At 40.3% G+C, this 22,731-nt stretch overlaps 2 protein-coding genes across 2 annotated transcripts; both read left to right on the top strand.

The window, feature by feature from the left end:
- Positions 1-297: 297 nt before the first annotated feature.
- On the top strand, positions 298-16,797 carry eloa (elongin A). The gene is made up of 12 exons (XM_069682145.1): positions 298-379; positions 3,073-3,129; positions 3,621-3,733; positions 5,562-6,172; positions 7,749-8,089; positions 9,034-9,145; positions 11,116-11,268; positions 11,462-11,559; positions 13,578-13,758; positions 13,949-14,078; positions 14,267-14,439; positions 14,543-16,797. Exons 1-12 carry the CDS (start codon positions 308-310, stop codon positions 14,602-14,604), a joined length of 2,103 nt encoding a protein of 700 aa, XP_069538246.1. The 5' UTR covers positions 298-307; the 3' UTR covers positions 14,605-16,797.
- Positions 16,798-17,291: 494 nt separating this feature from the next.
- pithd1 (PITH (C-terminal proteasome-interacting domain of thioredoxin-like) domain containing 1) lies at positions 17,292-22,002 on the top strand. The gene is made up of 6 exons (XM_069681648.1): positions 17,292-17,604; positions 18,149-18,192; positions 18,475-18,552; positions 18,784-18,888; positions 19,696-19,804; positions 21,268-22,002. Exons 1-6 carry the CDS (start codon positions 17,407-17,409, stop codon positions 21,367-21,369), a joined length of 636 nt encoding a protein of 211 aa, XP_069537749.1. The 5' UTR covers positions 17,292-17,406; the 3' UTR covers positions 21,370-22,002.
- Positions 22,003-22,731: the final 729 nt, after the last annotated feature.

The raw sequence follows: 22,731 nt of genomic DNA, 5'->3' as shown, positions 1-22,731 counted from the left end.
GTCAAACTAACAGGTGTTCCCTGCGTGAGTCGTCAGCTGTGCTATGAGGTAGTTCCGTCTTTCATGACCGTTCTCCTAATTTACGAACTTCAGGTTTTCGTCATTATTCTGAGTAACTAAATTACTATTGTATTTATTAATGCTGTTTTTTTTATATGATACTTATATTATTATTTTTAAACGACTGTAAAACGCCTCTTCGTTATAGTAACGGTCACTAAACCAGCGGAACCTCTTCCTTTCCCCCTCCTTTCTCTGTGCAGTCAGGATGAAGTAGCTTCCGGGCGACAGGGTACCAGCAGTAAACATGGCGGAGGAACTGCTGGAAACAGTGGATAGACTTCAGTCCCGGCTCCAGGAAAATCCCGAGCCTCGAAAGGTAACGACTGAACAAGTCGAGACGGACAGATATGGTGTCTAGCACCGGCCATCTCCCGAAATGCGACGGTTTGTCTCCGGTGCCTAAACGAAGCCGCGGCGACGGCAGTTCTCCTAAAGTCGCAACCGTATTTTAAATGCTGCATTTGTGGGCCGCTCTCGGGCCTCTGTAAATCTTATACGTTAAAGAGCATTCATCCGCTTTTACATTTTGGTCGGAAATAGAACACAGTTGTTTGGTAACAACGGTATTAGTATTCTGTAGTGGTTGTGAACCAATGGCTGTATCAACCCACGAGTTCAGTGTCTCAATGGTTGAGAAGAAATTTACCATGTCACAACCAAAATGTAAACAATCAACACAAATTAAACAAATGTCAGTCTTAACTTAACAGATACAAAAGTAGGCTGAAAAATAAGTTTGTTGTAATATTAATTTCCTTTATTTTAAGAGTAAAAAGTGTAAAAAGTATAGAAGCAAGACAAATGAATTAAGCAATGTATATAATATTTCATTTTCTGTCTGTCAGTTGATACTCAAAGCTAAAACTAGCTTAAATATTTTGGAATTTGTTTACAGATCGATTTAAGTACACTCAAGATAAGTAGCTAGAATTAGCACATATGCTGGATATTAAATATCCCAATATTCCAACATAATGATTCACATTTATTGCTTTGTTTGGTGAATTACTTGTGTCTTTTAAAATAAAAATGCTTACGGATCAGTAGATGTACAAACAAAAAGGCAGTACAACTCTGAGACATAGAAATATGTCTGAGTAGAAAAACATTAACAACAGATATAATTTCTGAACTACTTCAGGAATTTTTCCTCAAAGTAAATTATTGACTGTTGTTTTGGATGTAACATTTAACAACAGTATTTTCTATATGAATCACACAGCTTACCCTTAGAATTTCTGCAATTCCAACAGTCTGTGAAGGCATCATGTGAGACGTCACGATAATTACGGGGCTTTTAACTTGTTACAACGTTTTTCCTCTAACCCTTGCTCTAATATAACATTAACACCTGTCAGTTTTGCTAAACACCTGCTACTTGACCATCTACCAGTCATTTAAATACATAAAATAACCGCAACATTATTAATCGTATATGGAAACTCGGGGCCAGAGTAGCCGTTAGCCTTGTAGCTAAAGAACGTTAGTGCGAAAGGAATCACAGTAACAGCGACTCCAGGCCTCCAATGTTAACCTGATTTAGGTAATTTTAGGTTATACAGCAGCTGTTCTTCACTCCTCCGGGAACTGACATTAAAATGCTGCTAAATGCAAAGCATATAAAGGATATTTTTAGAATGTCTGACCTCTCCTTTGTTTACTTTCACTCCTGAAAAGTAGTGTCTCTCAAACACAAAGCAGTCATTATCTGGGACTGATTTGGTTAGCTGGAGCCAAATTCCGGTTTTCTACAGTAAAAACTCCAGTAAAAATATTAAAATTACTGTTTAGTGATTTTAAATACAGTCCTGCCTCGTTATTAGGCCACAGGGCTGTTAAATGTCGCTTTTTAATCAGTTTAATTTAACAGAGACAAATGGGTCAGTTAAAGGGTCAAGATATATCCCCCAAACAACAGGTACAAATTCTTTGTAAGGGAAGTTTATACCAAAATAATTTGCACATAAGTAGTCCAACTCTGAATATTTTCATGTAAACAACCCTGAAACCTGGGAACATTGCATTCACACAAATATATTAGGGATGCTTGCTATTATTGGCACGTTATCGGTATCTGCAGATTATGGCTTGAATTTGACATACGGGCATTGGCAGATATGTCATTTTTCTGCTGACATTTTCCTCCGATAAAACAATGCTTTAAATTATGCCTAGAGGCTCCATGATACCCCTAAAAAAGCTTGACGTAATGCTACGACATTAACTCGGCAGGAGTCTGTGCACTTGTAAGATATAGGCCAATCAGTCTTTCAGTCTCGTTCATTGAACTTAACATTGGACATTGGGCATGATATCAATGCCACTACAGGAGAGACTTGATGTTCTCTGCAATTAGGTGGGAAAAAAACGTGCCTAATATATTGGTATCGAAATCGGAAAATATCGGCATATCGGATATCTGCAAAAAATCAAAAATTCGTGCATCCTTAAAATATATACCTAAAATTAAATCCTTAATCAACTTCCAACATGGATTTCTTACATCTACATCTTATTTTAAATCATTAATAGCATTATTTTCATTCATTCTTTTTGGTTTTGATTGTTATTCCTTTGTACCTAATCATGATATTACATTAAACATCATGCTAATACTTGAATATCGAGTCATCATCATTGCATTGTCACTTCCTCTGCCGTCTCTGTATCAAAATAAGAGAAGACGATATGTATAAAAGCTTTTTGCACTACATTAGAAGTTTGTAAATGGCTGAAATATCGCTGAACAAACATATGAAATATCTTTAGGTCACAATTTAGTCAATGCATATTTAGGATTGTATGGCGAATATGTTTGTGGAGAATCTACAGAGAAATGTTGACACTTACACAATGTAAAGATTGAAACTAATCTTAACTGTTGATGTAGAGATTGCTCAGTTGAACTTCAATCATGTGATAACATGCACTGAAGTATTGCTTCTGAAATGTTTCCACTTTAACACCAGAATCCTGTTAAATCATACTTTTCTCTGCTTTTGTTTTTAGCTTCTAAAGACTCTCAAAAGACTGGGGGAGCTTCCGATGACCGTGGACATACTGGTGGTAAGGATTTGTTGATTTGTATATCCCAACAAGTGAGTCTGACTGACAACGTCGGTACATAAACAGTCAGGAAAGGCACCTAGATTTAGTCTGATATCAGGTCAATTAAACCCCTGATTGCTGCAGTACAATAACAATATAGGACAGTGGTTTGTTGCTGTCTGCAGTGAATTGTAACTCCTGGGAGCAGAAATGTCTTGCTCAATCAGCTTTTTTTCTTGTCAGATGTGATTTATGGCAATTATCAGCAAAGCCTCAACATGTTTCTGACCAATCAGATCTCTCTGCTGCTGCTGCTGCAAAGTTATGATAACAGCTGTGAAAGTAAAATCCAGACTGCAGATGAACACATGGAGACATGAAATATAACATAAACAAACATAAACAAAAAAAATCACTTTTTGCCTTGTGTGGTTTAATTTATTAAGTAAATGTGGGCTTAGTAGAAAAGGAAAGAGTGATCGGTGTTCATGTTGTGTTTTGTCTCGTAGGAAACTGGAGTGGGGAAGACTGTGAACTCTTTCAGGAAACATGAAGTAGCTGGAGAGGTGGCGAAAAGCCTCGTAGCCAAATGGAAGAAACTGGTTCCTCAGTCTGCGGACAGGTACGTTCTGCATACCTGTGCCCAGACATGCAAACAGTCGTGATTAGTGTGCAAGGAGCTCTCATGTCGCTGTGTACGGCATGGCTCTGTCACAGCAACGATCATGTTCAAAGTACTGAAGCAAACTTGAGTAAGGAGCCCCTAAGTGCACTCTTATCCCTTCAGCACTGCCTTTTATTATAATATTAATGAATAATTGATGTTTTAACCTTTAAGTACTTCTACATTCTTTTTGAAAACTGTTTTTATACAGCTTTTATATTACTCAAGGGCAACAAAAAACACACTTATATTGATTTCTCTTCCAGACTAGTGGGGTACTCCGTCAATGCAGCTGAAAACATTTGCACTTTCTTGAAAAAGTCCCACTGAAGTGACTCTGACTCCAGCTGTTCCACTAACACAACATAACTATGTTAAGTCAAAGTTAATCTCTATTTATAGATTCTACATAAAAATGTAGACTCTGTAGGCGCGTGACCAGATTTTTTAGTCCGAGTAATATTGACCAATCACGTGTCAGCAGGCTGCGGCGTATGCAGAAAAAACAGTCCGATTGGAGAGCAAAAGCAGGCGGAACGTAATCCCCCGTAATGACATCCCGGCTCCCATCAGCATCATCTGATGACTATTTAGCTTCTTTATGATCTCTATAAACAGACATCTGCAGTAAGTTCAGGGGCCGCTGTAGCTCAGTGGTCGGTCGTCTTTCAATCGGAAGGTCGGAGGTTCGATCCCCAGCTCCCTCAGGCTATGTGTCGAAGTGTCCTTGGGCAAGACACTGAAGCCCAAATTGCTCCCGGTGGCAATGTGATATCTGATTGACAGTTGAGCACTTTACGTAGCAGCCTCTGCCATCAGTGTGTGAATGTGACATGTAGAGTAAAAGCAGCTTTGAGTGGTCGCAAAGACTAGAAAAGCACTATATAAGTACAGTCCATTTACCATTTACCATCTAACAATCTGCTCTAGAAGCAAAATTCGCTTCACTTTTGATCTGAACACACGGTCGCTTCTCAAGTTGCTAACTGGACTGTAAACAATTCAGTGCACGGAAAAGGAAGTTCTCTTTTTCTTTTGAACTTCATTTTTTTTGGTTTCTTTTTAACAAACACAAAACAGACAATCCAGGCGACAAAAGACAGAAAGGGTCATCATGGGTGGATGGAATGCTTGATGTCCGATGACAGAAGCTGGGTTACACAGCTGGATAAAAGTTTGTTGTTCCTTAGAGTCGCGGGTTGTCTTTTAAAATTTCCTTTTGGTCAAGAGCGTTCATGGGAACATTAAGGAAGGTTTTTACTAGCAGAATACATGGAAGAATAAAGACATCACCTCGAGTTTAAATAAGATTCTTCCAATATTTTCCCCCTTTTTTGGTGCCGTGTCTCAGAGAGAAAGTCAGATGTTCCACTCTGTGAATTTCCTGAACTGTTTCTTTCCATTCAAGGACGAGTGGAGATTCCTTATTGAACCCTTTTCTGGTGTTCTTTTTTTTAACCACAAGCTGATAGTAGTTGTAATACATGTCTGTCCTGCTTTCTCAGCCCAGTTGGCACATGTCCCAGGTATATAACACTGAAATTAAAAATCAAGCTTTGACCTGATTATTGATGTACAATCTCCTGACCTGATTTCTTTTCAGCCGCCCGTTGGACTCTGCAGTTCTGCAGTATAAGTTACTGTTTTTACTGAGCAGAAAGATTAGCCAAGCCTTTCCTTTATTCACCATGATGGGATACCCCTCTGTTACTGATACATCCTGTTTGTGTTGAAGTTCAAACAGTGTCTTTGTGACTCATCATCACTGTCCATTTTTCCACATCAGACCCGCCAACAGTCACCCCAAAGAGGCGCCGCGGTCACACGGACACTCTCGAGGCCCGGAGGCTGGAGGAGGCCACAGGCGAACCCGGGAGCCGTCCCCTGAGGAGGAGGAGGAGGAGGAGGAACCCTCCTACATGGAAGCAGAGGAAGAAGTAGAAGAGGAGGAGGAGAGAGGCTATCACACAAACTACTCACCATCGCCTCCTCAGCACGAGCAGTACAGCCCTCAACCGAGAGGAGGATACCACTCGGACGAGTACGAGAGCCCCGAGCCGGAGCCTGAGCCGAGTCCCCCTCCTCCTCCTCGCAAAGAGGTCCGCCACGCCAAACCAAGCAAAGAGCCCAACAAAAACCACCACCACGGTTATCACAGCGACAAAAACAGGGACAGAGATGAGGAGCGGCAGCAACGCCGAGCACATATGAGCGGCGATCGAGGAGGAGGAGGAGGAGGAGGAGGAGGAGGAGGTGGAGGTGGAGGTGGTGATGGAAAGAAACACAGTGCAGACAGAGAGAGACAGCAGAGTCCAGTACAGAAGTCTGCAAAGCACAGCAGGAAGTCCAACACGCACGAGAGTAAGAGGGAGGAGAAGAAGAAAGGAGGAGATGAAGGTGAGTGTGGTCATTTTAGAAATAACAGTACCAGTACCAATATCAGCACGGTTTAACTGATACAGACACCAATAGAGAATATCATCTGATACCTTGTTTTGGCTGACCGCCGGAGTCAGCCCTACACATGGGTCTGTACGTGACTGACTGACTGACTGACTGACTGACTGACGAGAGAGTTGCGACATCGCAATGTCCCCTGAACCTTTTTAATTATCCCTCCAAGTATGACAGCCTTCAACAAGACAGACCTGATAAAGTAAATAATGCGGTAACAATAAACCTGCCAGTGTGTTTACGTTTGGAAGCAGAGAACAGTTAATAACTGCTTGCAACAAAACCACCAATATGAACACTTGTACATTTGCTTTGATACTTCAGAGCTTTTACAGTCCATATGTATTTCATTTCACGTCCCATTACATGTGCAGCTCTGTGCATCAGAATAGATGTTTAAGTTTTATCAGCCAACACTATGTGGCTGCAGCAGAGAGCAACATCCTGTTCCATTTACTTGAGATACTGTAGATATAGACGGTTTGTTCAGCGACTGACAGGAAGTGTCACAACATGATTTCTAGGCAAAACTGGAAACATTCCGAGCACTAAGAACAGTATTCAGATCTTTTTCTTCAGAAAATCAGCAACACTACAGTTTAAAAAGTCCCATATCCTTACTTACACTTAGTTTAGTGGAAGTAAAAAAGATCAAAATATACTTTAAAACCAAAAGTAAAAGTTCTCTTTATACAGAAAGGTTCATTTCAGAATCCTCCGATGTATGACATGTCTTGGTGAAGAAGTTTAAAGAAGCTTTAAATAGTAATTGGTGAGGAATATACGCAAGTACTGGACCTGAATGAGTTTACTTAGTTACATTGCATCGCTGCAGAACACTGTAGTTACAGTATGTGTTGGCTGAAGTAGTACAGCAGTTATTTTATCAATCAGTCAACAGGCAGAAGCCCTTTTCACACATGTACTCCTGACAATTTCCAGAAAATTTCAAGACAGTCTGCATCTGAAATGTTCCAAAGTTGCCCTGTTACACACGTCCCTCACAGTGGGAGATTTCCCTGTCAGAAGGGGAGTCTCATAAGGCAGGGACTGAAGTAAGAAGTCTGCAAATCCAGCGTCGGCCCCTTACAGCCAGAAGTTCCTGAATCTCTTCATCTCTCCAGTCTGCAGACATCTTTGCTGTTGTTGTCTTATAAATGATCCTTCCTCTTCAACCTCGGATGTTTTTCACCGTCCTGTTCTATGTCGCTCTTTTGGTTCTGCACCGGTTGCATGATATAAACGTCATCAACCCGGCAACTCGCTCGCGGTGAATGTTCCTGAGTATTACCTGCTGCGTTTGCACATCAGCTCATCCCGATTTCTTGCAGACATTGTTGGCTGGCTGGAAAAAGTCTGCAGAAAGTCAGGGTAAAAAATGTGTCCGTTGTGTTCACACATGCAGCCCACCTGGGAAATGTCGGGAAGTTTACAGGAGTTCAGTGCATATGTGAAAGGAGCTACATTTCCCATGATTCACTGCGTCCCCTAACTTTCCCATTTGCCTCTGTGTTTCTAGGACTGCGGGTGCTGAAGGACTCTCCACCCAAAGAGGAGGAAGAAGAAGACTTTGAGACTCCCACCATGTCCTTCGAGTCTTTTCTCACGTATGACGCCCCAGCGTCTGTCAAGAAGAAGAAGAAGCCATCGTCGTCATCATCATCCACGTCACACAGTCGACCATCTCACTCTGCATCCTCCACGTCATCTTCCCATCGTACACGCACCCCTCCGCCTGCGCCCTCTTCCTCTTCCTCCTCCTCGTCCTCCAAAGTGAGCAAAGCTAACGGTACTCAGAGCAGCAAGAGGCCGCACTCAGGCTCCAGTTCAGCTGCAGCAACACCGGAGAAGCGCAAGAGGGTAAGAACAGCAGCACAGTGTGGGTTATTTAGACTTCACTACAAACAGACAGACAAACAGTCTAAAAAGGAAAGCGACCGTCAGCGAGGAAAATCAAGAGTTACAACCGTGACAAAGGGAGCCAACAGTAGACATCTGGTTAAATTGGAAGTGTGCTCCCGCAGTTACCGTTTATCGCCGATCTTCGAGATTAGACCTTTAACTTCCACATCCTAAAGTCATGTGTTCAGATTGCTAGTTTCATCCTACCAACGATTTTTTCCAAAAGTCCAAATGTTAAATATAAACTTTAAAACCGCAAATTACAAAGAAAGACATCAAAACTAAAGAAACTACCAAGAAATGATATTTGCCATTTTTGTTGCAGAAGTAAATAAACAATTAACAGACACTTGAAACTGTTTAATTTTGATTAATTTTCTGTCCATCAATAATTCCATTTATCCAATAATTATTTTTGATTTAATCAGGCGTGTTTGAATGTAAAACTCTGATTACATCTTGTTTCAATCAGCAGATCTCTTCTATAACCAAAGCTGTGCTTTTATTTTGAAGAGCTGCGTTTGTTTCCTAGCAACAGTAACTTAAATCACCGTCAAGGTTCTGTACAGAGGAGCAGTAACCTTGCAGGCTTCAAAGGCTATTCACTTTCACAAAGCTCTTTTTATTTGATTTCTCTACAACTTACAACAGCCTTATTAAATATAAGGTAAAAACAACGCTAACGTGAGGCTAGCTCTTTCCCCCTGCTTTAGGGATGTATGTCATGCTAAGCTAACAGTCTCCTGCCTGTAGCTTTAAATTTAACAGACAGATATGAGAGTGGTTCTTTATCTAAGCCTGGGACAGAAAGCTTCTTCCTTAACTTTTAACATATGAAACCCTTATTTTGAAACGTTTTTCACAGATCATGCTTGTTGATGTTTATGTCGCGCTGTTCGCAGGTTGTCGAGGCTGTTCCGACTCTTCCCGAAATCCCTCTGCCAGCGATTCAACCCAATTACAGACCTCTGCCCTCCATCGACGTCACGCCGCTGTCCCCCCAGAGACGGAAAGGTAACAAAGGCCTCACCATCAAAACTAACGTCTTACTCATAAAGCATTTCAAGGAGGGTAGTTAAACGCACATCACGTATAGGTGCAGGGAAATCAAAAAACAGCAGCATGGAAAAGAAGCTTTTGCTGGCATGGAGTGTACAGTCTCCTCTTATTAAGCACAGTTAGTATTTCTTACACAAACACTTTCCGGGTCAGTGTTTCCTTCCCCTTTTTTGCTGACAAAGCTTTAGACATCTTTGATCTTCTGTGGAATTGTGACTGACATGCAGTACGTTGCATTTAAGGAACCAGGTCACCGTTGGCTTTGTCTGGTAACCTGATTTCCTGAAAGTCATGCACACAAGAAACCTGTTTTCTGTGATCAGGGATCTTTCCTTTCTTTGTGTATGCAAGTATGCATGTGCCAAAAAAGACCTCAGACGGAACAGTGTTAAAGATATTTCCATTAAAAATCAGACTCAAACTTAACCTCAGACAGGAGCCTCTTGAAGTCTTAATAAGTTTGTTTCTTCTGCTGAACATTTGACTGTTTGTTGACTGTACGAAGAAGCCGTGCTTTCACTACTGCTCCAGTCTGTGTAGACTTTGTGAGGTGTTTCCTGAGGCTTGGATCAATCTACTTAAGCCAGTCAGTGTGAAGCCAAGCAGTGATGACGTGTTTCCACTGCTGCCTTACAGAAAGGGTCATACGCTGAATCACTGTGGTTTAGGGTTCAGTTTCACTCCTGTCTGTCAGATGTATTTTCCTGTTTATTGATCACTTTCTGTCAGCTGCGGATGCAAAAACTGAACCCTTTCCTGCTGTTGCTGCTTTAATTTAAAACCTTTCCTTTGGCGAACCGAACAGGATGCTTCTATTGTGGAGAAACTTTAGGAAATGTTTTGTTGCCAAGTCATTGGTGCTCTTCATAAATAAATACAGGTTTAAGGGGCGCTGGATTAGTTCAGTTTGTACAGCAGACCAGTGTTAATTTTGTTAACGAAAATGATGCCGATAAATTTTCCATGATGAAGACGAGGCGTTAAAATTGAACATTGACAACAAAAACTCTGACGAGACGTTTGTTTTGTTTTAGTTAACAAGACGAGACAGGACTGAAATGGTAGTGGTGGGCTCTCCGACATTCAAAATCCACGATATTTTAAAGCCTCAAGCACCAGTCAGAGATATCAAGTATCATGAAGGTGGTTGTGAACTTTCTCTGTTAACCCAGGCTCTCTGCTTCAGGCTCTGTGCGCGCTCGCACAAAAAGGAGCGATCACCGGCCGTCTGCTTCAGTCAGACTGTTTGAATATGAATTGAAAAGTTAGGATTAAGCATGAAAATGTAATCCACTATCTTTAGATGCTGTGTCCTCATCGTTCTGAAGCAAACTGGGAGAATGGAGGTGGTGTTATATTTTCTCAAGAGAGAAAACGTTTTGACTAAAACTGGACTAAAATGTTTTGAGTTTTCGTCAACTAAAGTTTTCATTTTAGTCTTAAGACTAAATCTAAATGAACACTGCAGCAGACGCCCCTCACACAGAGGCCACAGTCCTCGAGGCAGCGGCCGCAGGTTGGACTCCCAGCCATGGCCCTTTGCTGCATGTCCTCCTTCACTCTCTTCTCCCCATATTTCCTGTCTCTCTTCAGCTGTCTGATCTAAAAGAGGCAAAATGCCCAAAAAATAATCTTTAAAAAAACAGTTTAATCACCCGGATAATGACTCATTCTACACTGTTAGGTCAGCAGATCAGTTTTTAATACTGCTGGCAGGAAAAGAGATTTGTAATAAATGTAAAATAAGGAAGGGGAGCTCCTCTGTGTGTACACAGATTGACTGTCCCAGACTTAAATACCATGTTGATGAGTTAATTTTTGCATTCTTACAAATTGTGATGTTGTTGTCCTTGAAGATTTCCTGACCCACGCGTACATCCGACCTTCTCTCTGTGTCTGACTCTCGCCTCCTTTTTCGCTTTCAGTTCCTGTTTGCAACGACGAGGAGGACGCCGGGTTCACAGGGAAGCGTTTCAACTCCAAGATGGTGGTCTACTCGGGATCAAAGACCTCCTATTTGCCCAAGATGATGACTCTGTACGAGCAGTGCATCCGTGTGCTGCAGAACAATATTGACTGTGAGTTTATTTGTTTAGGATATTGTGGATAAAAGATAAACAGAAACCCTGCGTGATCAAAGGCACAACTCTTCAAACTAATTTGTTACCCTCTGCGGTCAACTCCCAGCCAACCCGTCTGTTATCTAAAGGTGGTTAAAACACTAAACACAACAGCACAGGTGTGACGGTTTGTGCCTCTTTGCTCTTTCAGCAATCGCTGAGGTGGGTGGAGTGCCGTTTGAGATCCTGGAACCGGTGCTGGAGCGATGCACACCGGAGCAGCTGTACCGCATCGAGCAGAGCAACCAGGTTAGACACACACACACATTCTTGTTTTTCTATCCTTGTGAGGACATTGTTGTCAAAATAAAATCCCTCGCCTAAGCCTGAACAAGCACAATAACATGCCCCACCCAAACCATTGATTTAACCTTAATATAATTCTAACTTTCAAACTTATAATCTTCAGTTTGCTATTTGAAGTAGCAACGACAAGCCAGATTGTCCTCACAATGTGGAAGTGTCCTGACTACGATGGTTCAAAGCTGATATTATCCATCTATCATTGTTTGTTAATGTAGCCATTGAAGCAATTTAGCATCATTGCTAATGTGATTTTTTTGTTCACATGGTTGAATCTTGTAGCTTTCCTTAAAAACATCAGCTGAAGGAATTGAATGTATTGACCGAGTCCTCACAAAGATAGTAAAACAAGCCTTCATACATATTAGCACAATGTCAAGTCGGTTCTATTGATGCAAACATATATTATAAATCGAAAAATGTGCCTCAAGGGACTTTCTATCTGTACAAGTGTTCAAATGTGGAAAAACATTCCGGCTTGTTGGTGTCAATAAGTTCATCCACATGAAAGCTTCAGCGCCCACACACGGAAACAGGGCGGCCTCAGATCATACTACACATGTTGTTGGAGTTTTAACCTCTTCAGACTGTTTCTTTCTTCTCCAAGCAGCTTCTATAGTAGGTGAAGTTGTGCCAGAAATCAACACTCTTAATAAGATTTTCTCAAAAGAATAAATAATAACCACTCCAAAGAAAGACTAAACTCAAACTGTAGATGTCACAATAAAAAGAATAAGACAAAAGTTTACAGTTAAAAATTGATTAAGGTATATCACACTCAAGGTCGTGATGTTATTCCTAAATATCATCACGGCTGTGATTCGGTCGAGGCACAAGGCCGCAGATAATCACAGCTGTGCTTGCTTTTATACAACAGTTAAACAAGCAGCAGATAGTAGTAAACAGTAACAATCACCAACAGATCATTTTTTGCTTCCACAACTTAACTGAAACTGGACTTTTGTTGCCAAGCAACCCAAACATTCTCCTGCTCTATGTGTCTCCAGGTTACCACAGATCAGCTGTTTATCATGTACATTTATCTGTTTGTTTTAATTGATCATCAACCAGTGAAATAAGCGTCTGCTGTGTGAGTCAGAGGAACCAGCTTGATTAATGTAGACATACACGGCCCGCTGTGATGTTAACAGTATTGAGAACACCTGGCTGAGGCGGAGTGATACACTCTTGCTGTGTTTGAAATGCCATACGATATACTGTATACTATATACTATATACTGCTGACCGCGTTCGGCGGTAGTATGTAGTATGGCGCTGTTCAAATTTATTTTGCAGTATGCAACGCCGGACGGCAATTTCCGGTTTTGGAAAGCGCTGTCTGCCATTTCAACGGCCGTTGTGACGTTCCAGCGCTTTGCATTGTGGGTTACAGTAGGCATGGTAGACTGATCCAATGCATACTGGAGATTTTTTCTGAATCAGTACGACGACCGGGTATTTCTGGCATAGTATAGTAAGGCATTTTGAACACAGCAACAGTGTCCCAAGTGATGTTGTACTCTATATCAGCACTGATGGAATGCCTCTTATCCAATAGGATTACTCGGTCGGAACTAACTGTTGTATAGTAGCCTTTATTAGTAATAGGCTGATATATTAAAAAATTAAAACCAACAAAAATAATTTCCTCTTTACTGTTTTTATATACAAATATTAGGTTACAGAACAATTATAGTTTAACAATACATTAAAATACACCTCCAATGTTAAATTAAGCATTATACAGAGGGATGGTCTCTTTAAAAAGTGTGTGTTTGTACAGTCAAAGCAGCAGTACGCAGGGATTTTCTACCTGTCCGTGTCAGTGTTTAACTTTCTGTTATTTTGACCCTCGGTACGTGTGGGCGTCACAAAGTATATGGGGAGGGGGGGGATTACAATGGGACGAGCAAACTGAGAACAAAGTCCTGGAAAGGCTGACGGGAGTTTTCCTCTTGCTTCAGTGGTTTACGGAGGACTCTGACGAGCTGTGGATGCGTCACTGTCAGCGGGACTTCAAGCGGGAGACTCCTCAGGAGTACGAGTCGTGGAGGGAGATGTACCTGAGACTGCACGACGAGCGCGAGGAGCGACTGAGGCTGCTCACCCAGAACATCTCCTCCGCACACGCCAACAAGCCAAAAGGTCGGAGAAACTTTTCTTTGAAGTATTTATAATGTGATGTTCCTACCTCTAGTGCAGATTGAGTCATGTTTTGTTTTACATTAATCAGCACAATAAAGCATCAAAAATGGACATTAATGTTCCAGATAAATGTTGATTGATTGTTTACTCTTTGGGTGTTTTAATTCTGTGGTTGCGTTTGTTCTCACAGGGCGACAGGTTAAGATGGCGTTTGTGAATTCTGTCGCTAAGCCGCCACGTGACGTCCGCCGCCGACAGGAGAAGTTCGGCACCATCAGTACATCCACGGCCGCCTCCACCGCAGCTGCAGCTCCCATCAAGTAAGTAATATGCTGCTAAATTGTCATATTATTTAATAGAATCTATCATTTTTTATTTGTTGCATATCATTACTTCCAGCCCCAATAGAAATTTGAAATAACGTCCATTATTAATATTTTGTGGCACTTTGCTTTATGTTAGATTCACTGCAGTAACCTCTCATTTGTTTATTCCTTTGTTGTTACAGAATAAGACCAGCTACCACAGACTACTCTGGTGAATCAAGCCGCTCCTCCCAATTCAACGCTCTACCTGGCTCGTCTCGCTCCTCAGCACCAAGTGCAGGAGGTGGACTCGGAGGAGGAGGAGGTGGAGCTGGAGCTGCAGCACACGCAGCCCGTGACAAGCCACAAGTCAAAAGTGAGTGTCGTTTTACAGTCTGAGTTTTAGAGTAACAGAATTATTATTTTCAAGTTATTTAAAGTCTCACAATCTGTTTGTTCTTGTCTTCTTCCTGTCGCAGAAATCGCTCCCATGATGGCCAAAACTATCAAAGCTTTCAAGAACCGGTTCTCCCGTCGATAGTGTGAATGAAACTGAATGTATTTTATGAATTCCAACTGTTTTTAATTTAAGTTTTAAAAAAATGACGGGAGAACATTTCATCCCTGCGCGCGTACACACACACACAGACACACACACACAGACACAGTGATCTTTACCCACTGAACATATCATGAGTCTTTTCAGTATTGGTGGAACAATGGTTGATTTTGTTTTCTAATTTAAGTGGTAGCGTCTGTATTTGGGGGGTCTTTAAGTAAGTATTTAAATCATGAATGACGTTATTGCGTGCGACATCAGTGTAAAGAAAATCACCAACTTTTTACAGGATGCAAAGGACACACACACACACACACACACACAAACACACAGTCTGTTACTTTTTCTTGTGTTTTAAGCAAGCATTTTTTAAGGAATAGCGCGGCTTTTATGGAAAATACTCTTATTTGCTTTGTTGCCAAGAGTTGGATGAGAAGATTGATTCCACTCACATGTCTAAATCTGAAGCTACGGACAGCAGCAGCTTAGCTTAGCATAAAGACTGAAAACAAGGGAAACAGCTAGCATCGCTCTGTTCCAATGGTAAAAATATCCACTTAACAACACCTCTCAAGCTCACTTAATGACACATTATAGCTAGTTTGTTTTAAATTGTACAAAAGGGTGTTAAACTGTGCAAAACATATAAATTATATTTTACTACTTCCTGGTCACTGATCACAGCCAAAAATGGTTTGGAACATAACCTCCTGTAAAACTACATATTGTTATTTTTCTGCACGACTATAACACGTTAAAAAAATAAGCTTTAGATGTAGTGGTAGGCGGTCTTTGCTGCCACGCTAGCTGTTTCCCTCTGTTTCAAGTCTTTATGCTAAGCTAAGCTAACTGCCTCCAGGGTGACATGTGAGTTGTATTCATTTCCTCTGCTAGTTTGGCAAGAAAGCAAAAATGTGTATTTCCTATATTATCAAACTTTTCCTTCACGGGACAGAAAGTTTGTTACTTTTCATTCTGGTCAAATGATACACTACATGAGGAAAACACGCTTTTATTTTCTATCTTTTAATGGCATGCATTGTGCACGACAGCCGAGGTATTAAGACTCCACCAGAGACATCGACTAGCTGGTTAAAGAGTGCTTTTAAAGAAAACAAACATATTTTAACATGTCTTACGCTGTGATATTTTTTTTAAATGTGTAAGGATAAAATGATATCAGTGAACTACATACACACACACACACACGCACACACACAAACACATTGTAGACTTGTTTTAACCCTCCTGTGGCTTCAGATCATGTTTTCCTGCTGTCAAATATGTGTACCCCTGTTTATATCTGCTTCACTGTGACAAATAGCTTGAGTGAGTGCTGAAGAGACTGCAGGAAGGGAGGACGGTGAAAAAGAACAAGGAAAAATAAAGATAAGGAAGAAGGTAAATAGGACGAATGCAGCTTCAGTCAACAACAACAATGAGATGTATTTATTTTCAACACTGGGACCTGGTACCCCACAACACGGGCCTGAATGGAATTAGATTCAAAATTGTAATTTTATTAGATTTTAATAAATGTTATATGGTCATTTTTATTAAAATTGACTTTTTGCCCTGAAATCTTTTTTTGTGTGGTGGTGGTGTTTATCAAGCAACACAAACATCCTGCTGTCTGTTACAGGAATGTAACTTTGCCTCTAAATGACACATTCAGTCTGTACAGACATATGGATAAAACGGTTACGAGAGGGTGTGACGGATTTATTGATCCTTGTAACTATCCATCAGGCATGTAGGTTTTAATTTAAAGTTATTAGTAAATTGTTTACAACATTTGTTAAAATTATGTAATGTGGCATTTTTTCCCAATTAAACCTACATTTTGTAATTTGTCTTTGTTGCCAAAACACTCCAATCAGTGGTGGAAGAAGTAATAAGATATTTTATTGAGGTATTACTAGAATTTTCTATTCTGTAACGTTACGACATTCGCGTAAAACGACAGTGCGACAGTTTTTGTCGTTTGGCGACAAGAGACGCGAGCCAATCAGAGCGCACATCACGTGTGTGGTGTTTTGCTGTTCATTCAGGTGAAGTGGCTACAGTGTTACAGAAAAAGACTTCCTGCGAGGCACTTTTACCTTTCAAAATAAAATACCAGTACCTTGAGTACAACATTTTTGATCACATTCATACTTGTTTAATTTTTATATATTTCACACTGTCAATTAATGTGTTGTTGTTACTGTTGATAAAGAAGTTAATTTCAAATAATTTGTCATTCCTCTCTAATTCATGTTTTTTTGTCTGGCTTATGTCAAATAATGAACATCTACAGAGGACTTAAAGTTGCAATAAATTAGCTATATGAAAACATATGGTTAAGTAAATCCTACATTTAAGACTTTTAATTTCTGTATTTGTGCTGCTGCTGCAACAATCAAACTATGATTAACTTGTAGGACATTTGTATTTTATTAACATTTTTTTCTTTTAAAATGTATTTTTTCCAAAAGTTTTTAACATTATTTTCCCATTGATTCAACAGGTGATTTCCCTAATGCCACAAAGGGTCGAGTCAAGAATTTGTTTGGCTATTTCTTATGATGCGACTATTAATGAACGAATAGCATGTTTTATTTCGAAAATATTGATCCGGAAGTACAATTGGAACTTCGGTTCGCTTGACGTAAACGTCAGTAGCTTTATTCCGCGAAGTGAAACTTGTAGTTAGGTTCTACTTTATACAAACACACTTAACGGACGACTGCCATCAGCTACTCCTCTTTACCCGAGCTAACTCTAACGGTAAGAGGTCCCACGATGTCCGGGCACGGTCATGGGCATGGGCACGGGCAGGGCTGCGGGTGTGAGGGGGAGCACGAGCCCGCGGAGAGGGGCCTGGAGTACGGATTGTACCGTCGGATCGACCTGGAGAAGCTGCAGTGCCTGAACGAGAGCAGAGACGGAGACGGAAAGCTGGTGTTCAAACCGTGGGATCAGCGAAACGAACGGGACAAGGTAACCGCTGTACAGAGCCTCTCCCTCGGCCAGTTATCCAGTCTGGGTCCCCTTGGATTACGAACCTTTAAAAGGAAGGGTGTTCTCAGTTTGTCACTCGGTGACAGTGCAGGTCTGTGGGGCTTCTGTCGCTGAGCATCCCTGTGGGGCTGCGCAGTTGTTAAATCAAACAAAACTTTATTAACATAACTGAGGATGACAAGTCACGTTAGACGGAAGCTTGGGTTAGCTTGGTTAGAAATTAGAAATATCTTTTTAGGAAGAGAAATAATACTAATAAAATACTCGTATACAGGTAAAAGTATTTTATTCAAAGTCTTGCCAAAGTAAATGCAGGATCAAAAGTGCTCATTATAAAATTCAATACAGCCTTAAACCGATACTGCAATCTTTTGGTGGAGTTGTTTTGTGATGATTTTTTGTCATAATGTCCAATTCTGATTGCTCATACTGGATTCAGTGTGGCCCAAAACAACCAGTATCCCAATCTTATAATGTTTGTTATATTGCTGCCGGTAGAATTCTGTCTGTTTTTTTTCTTTAGTATGTGGAGAGCGATGCAGACGAAGAGCTGCTGTTCAACATCCCGTAAGTCCTAAAATCATCATCCTTATAACTAGCTTGTACTATTTTCCTTTATAAAAATGTATGCTTTGCAGCCTGTAAACACATTTATTTAAAGAAACGTATATTTGTAGATCTTTAAACACAAACAGAGACTGTGCAGGAGGATAGTCTTGGTTTTATTTTTCCTTTTTTCTTAATTCACCTTTCCTCTCTTTTGACAGCCTCTGTTTTCTTCTCATCTTTCACAGCGTCTTGTTATTTCTGTCCTGATTGTGTCTCTTTGTGATTTCATTTCTCTTTCAGTTTTACGGGCAACGTGAAGCTAAAGGGCATCATCATTTCTGGAGAGAACGACGACTCGCATCCAGCTGAGGTCCGACTGTGAGTGTCTGATGCTGCTTCTTTGATGAGGCAGCGATTGTGAGTGGACGTTGTGCCAAGTGAATCAGCTCGATTTGAACCAGAGCATCCTAAATTCATTGCTTACATCATACAAAAATGGGCGTTGGACTGACAGCAGAACCTTTATTATATAAACATAAAATCAAAAACTTCCATCCCTTTGGTCCCCAGAGAGCAGTGATTTCAAACGTTTACTTATTGTCACTGCAGGTATAAGAACATCCCTCGCATGTCTTTCGATGACACCGGCAGAGAACCTGAACAGGCCTTCAGACTCAACAGAGACCCTACAGCTGAGCTGGAGTACCCCACAAAGTAAGGAAAGCATGAACAGTAACATTTCATCATCGCTAATGTTTCCAACTGCATTTTTGAGATGAGGCGTCCAAACATGCTGCTCAATAAGCAGGCCGTAAAATTGAGTAATCGGCAGTTCAAGGGTAACTTTTTGGGGGCCTTCTTAGACACAATACATGCTTGTTTTTAAGTTATTGTTGTTATGACCAGGCTTACAGAAAGATGTTGAAACACATCTTTTCTGAAACACACACACAAGGGCAATAATAACAAAGATGTATATCATAAAATGCACTTTATATACACCTGTTGATTGTTCCCATTGTTGGCATGAGGTTACAAAATCAGAAAGAAAGTCTTTGTCACTTTATTGTGAAGACCTTGGAGCCATTTTCAAAGGCTTTTAGATGTTTGCCTTTGATCAGTGCTTAAATTCTGAATGCTTAAAAGCCTCACAAGACATGCAGGTAGAGAGACATAAGCAAAAGCAAATCCTGGATGCTTGATGAAATGATGCAGTGAAATCCAATCTTTGTAAACAAAGATTAAACAAGCGTTTAGAACAGAAGTGCAGCTAGTTTACTTTCTGTTTCTCTCAGTATATCCTGCTTGTCTCCACTTGTCTGTGGTTCTGTTATAATGACACACCCACAAAACACCAGAAAACATGTTAGATTCCTCCTGTGATCCTTTACAAAGACTCACAACTCCGTCCTTGTTAACTCAGACACTGCTGGTTCAGTATTGTTTCCTTTGAGTATGAGCATTTCCATTTGTCTGTTGTCTCAAACTGAAGTTTCTCTCTCTGTGTGTGACGATTTCCAGGATCGCTCGTTTCTCCAATGTTGAGCACCTCTCCATCCACATCTCGAAAAACTTTGGAGACGAGAACACACGGGTCTACTACATCGGTCTGAGGGGAGAATACTCAGAGGTATGCCGAATCCAAACTTAGTTTGTTCCTCTTTTTCAAATCTGAAACACTTCTATATTTTGTTCAGATGAGGTTCAAAATGTTTCTGCTGTGTTGTAAGTCTTATAAATCCGAGTTCATTCGTGTAGGAATTTAAGAGTTTCAAAGAGCAGATATTGAATAACATAATTTTTTTTCCAACTTGTTTCCATGGTTGTTTTTTCTGTGTGCGTCAGATCTGAACAACACTGAAAGAAGATATTATTTTGATTCATCGTGCGTCCCCCAGGCAGCAGATTCTTTTCCTTGTTTTCTCTGGTGTTAGTCAGTGTCTCCAAAGAGTCTGTGCGTGTCTGTCAGTTGGCACGAAGACTTTAGCTATTCACAAAGTCCTTTTATTTTCAAATGAACACCAGAAGCCTTTTATAAATTTATCAAACATGACACTTTCTCACATAAATATAGATATTATTTCTGTCTCCATGATAACCCATTAGCTACCAAGTCAAAACAGCTAACGTTAGCATTCATCAAACTCAGAGCTAACACTATTCCTAATGTAGAAAATCTTGTTAGCTAGTAAGTGGTTAAATGCTAACATCAGCTGTTGTCTAAAGGTAGGAGTTATAAAATGTTGTTTCACCTTAAATATGGCCCAGTGTCCCTCCTGATTTCACTATTGAGTTTCTTTTCCATTTTTGGTCCATTGAGAAGCGTTGAAATTATGTCGAATTGCCGGATTTCCTACGTTTAAAGGATTTGCAAACCCTCAACTCAGCAATAGGACATTATAACAATATTTTAGCTTCCCAATCTGAGCGTGATCTCTGAGGAAGCTTTTACCTAACAGGCAAACATTTTAAGTTTCCAGCTTCTCAATTACAAGAGTTGTCTTTGTCTACTACGTTAGTTAACTCATTAGTTTAAGGCTTTGGACTGTTGGTAACATTTTATCAGTTACACAGTTGTGATTCTGCCACAGAACTGTAATGGAGCTCTGCTGTTTCGCCGCCTCTGCCATTTTACGTTGAACCAAGCAACGCCTGCGTAAAGTCGCTCCAATGCGTCTTTTTACACGGCGTTCCGGAAAGACTTCAGCCCACCATTCTGCTTCTGTGCGTTCAACACAAAAGACGAGATGTAACAGATGTGTAATAATTCTGCCTTGAACTGGCAGTGTAAAAGGGGCTTTAGTTAGTTAGTTGCAGCCCCCTATACTGTTTTAGCTACAGCTAGTCTCCCATGATTTTAAAATGAATATAATCTACAAATAATCAACATAGAAGTAAAAAAATCATGGTATTTTAAAAAGGTAGAACAAGTGTAAGCAGCTGTTTTCGTCTCTTAAACCCCACCTTTCTTTTATTTCAAAAGCTTTCATTGCAAAACACTTCCGCAATGAATGTTGATACTTTACGTTAACTTTATTTAACTAGAAAGTCCCATGAGATTAAAACCCCATCTTTTTCTTTTGTGCTCTTTAGGCTCACAGACATGAAGTGACGATCTGTAACTACGAGGCATCAGCGAACCCTGCAGATCACAAGGTGGAGAGCATCATCCCACAAACCAACTTCATTTCCTGAAAGCTTCAGAGAGTCGGGAAGAAGAAGAGGAGGAGGTGAAGAGGTTTCAGCAGCGTCTGCTTGACAGGGGTCAAATAAAGCTAAGCTGAGCTCAACGTTGCGTATTGCAGGTTGGTTGAGCTCGACAGGTGACTGAGCACAGAAATCAGAAGACCAGAGAGCTTCAGGTGTGTCCGAAGGTGCCAAGATGTTGCTCTGTTTTCTACATTAATAAAGAGGGAAGGCTTTATGTGGGCCAAATGCTTAATAATAAACGCATGAAACATATCACGCTCAGATACAGTCTGTTGTTACCTGAATACACTCATGTATGTCTAAAGATATTTACAACTTCAATACAGTGACAGCTACTCTTAAATAAAATACGAAAGGCTGGAAATAATCATGTGATGGTATTTTCTGGTGTCCTTGTTTAGATCCATGTTAAAAATTAATTGGAAATATCTGCAGAATCACAAAACACATCTTAAACACAGTCAGAAAACACACATATTAAGCCACTTTGTACACATGAGCACCTTTTTACATGCACATTTTACCTGTAATACTACATTATTAACTACTGCTGGATATTTTCTGCCACCTAGTGGTTCATTTTGAGTCCATGAGGAACTCTGAAGGGTTTCTGTTGTGCCAATTTCCTGAGTAAATCTCTGATGAAATGACTTCATAACAGCTGCATGATTCATTGACCAACTTAATTTAGTAACTTTTATGTCACTTGCTGGAGAGCTGAAGCAAGTGGAGTCAAGGAATTAATCTGTATAAGAAGGTACCGAGGTTCAGGCTTGGACCAGATCCAAAGCATCCTGCAGTAGAGGTTTATTTCTTCTTCCTATGCACAGCAGATGCAAAAAGGCAAGCTGTGATTCCTCTACAATAACACAACCCCTAAATACAAACACATATCTATGTTGCCTTTTGACTCATAGACCTAAGGTTACTTACAACGTCTCATAACCTTCATACCTCTCTCCTTTTAACTCCACACAGGGATAATTATGTCATCAATGATTTCATTGCATAAGTAATGCAGTGTGGCATCATGTAAGTGGCAGCCTGTGAGTGCTTTTATGGGAAGGTGAGTTTGGAGGATGATTCATAGAAATATGTTTGGCAAAAAAATTAAGCAAAACGGAAAAATAAAATCTTTCAAGTAATTGTCTTACATACAATATAACAGCTAGCATAGTTGATATTTATATTAATTGTATAAATTCACATAGTACTTTTTCCATAACTAGAAGCAGAGATTCATAAAGAAACATTACATTTTGTTGAAAGGGTAATTTACCCAATCATAACAAACCCCCGTTGGTGTCTATCTACAGAAATCATAATATACAGAAATAATTAGCATTC

Source organism: Semicossyphus pulcher, unplaced genomic scaffold (genome assembly GCF_022749685.1).
Source record: "Semicossyphus pulcher isolate SPU_LCO1_2020_fin unplaced genomic scaffold, fSemPul1.0.p SCAF_5, whole genome shotgun sequence".
Lineage (NCBI taxonomy): Eukaryota > Metazoa > Chordata > Actinopteri > Labriformes > Labridae > Semicossyphus > Semicossyphus pulcher.
The sequence above is the reverse complement of the archived record's forward strand: the minus strand, read 5'-3'. Positions and strand labels throughout refer to the sequence as shown.

Coding starts and splice junctions, on each gene's coding strand:
- eloa (XM_069682145.1), top strand. CDS start 308: ATGGCGGAGGAACTGCTGGAAACAGTGGATAGACTTCAGTCCCGGCTC. Junction 3,130..3,620: donor TGACCGTGGACATACTGGTG/GTAAGGATTTGT, acceptor TTTGTCTCGTAG/GAAACTGGAGTGGGGAAGAC. Junction 6,173..7,748: donor GAAGAAAGGAGGAGATGAAG/GTGAGTGTGGTC, acceptor CTGTGTTTCTAG/GACTGCGGGTGCTGAAGGAC.
- pithd1 (XM_069681648.1), top strand. CDS start 17,407: ATGTCCGGGCACGGTCATGGGCATGGGCACGGGCAGGGCTGCGGGTGT. Junction 17,605..18,148: donor AGCGAAACGAACGGGACAAG/GTAACCGCTGTA, acceptor TTTTTTCTTTAG/TATGTGGAGAGCGATGCAGA. Junction 18,553..18,783: donor CATCCAGCTGAGGTCCGACT/GTGAGTGTCTGA, acceptor TTGTCACTGCAG/GTATAAGAACATCCCTCGCA.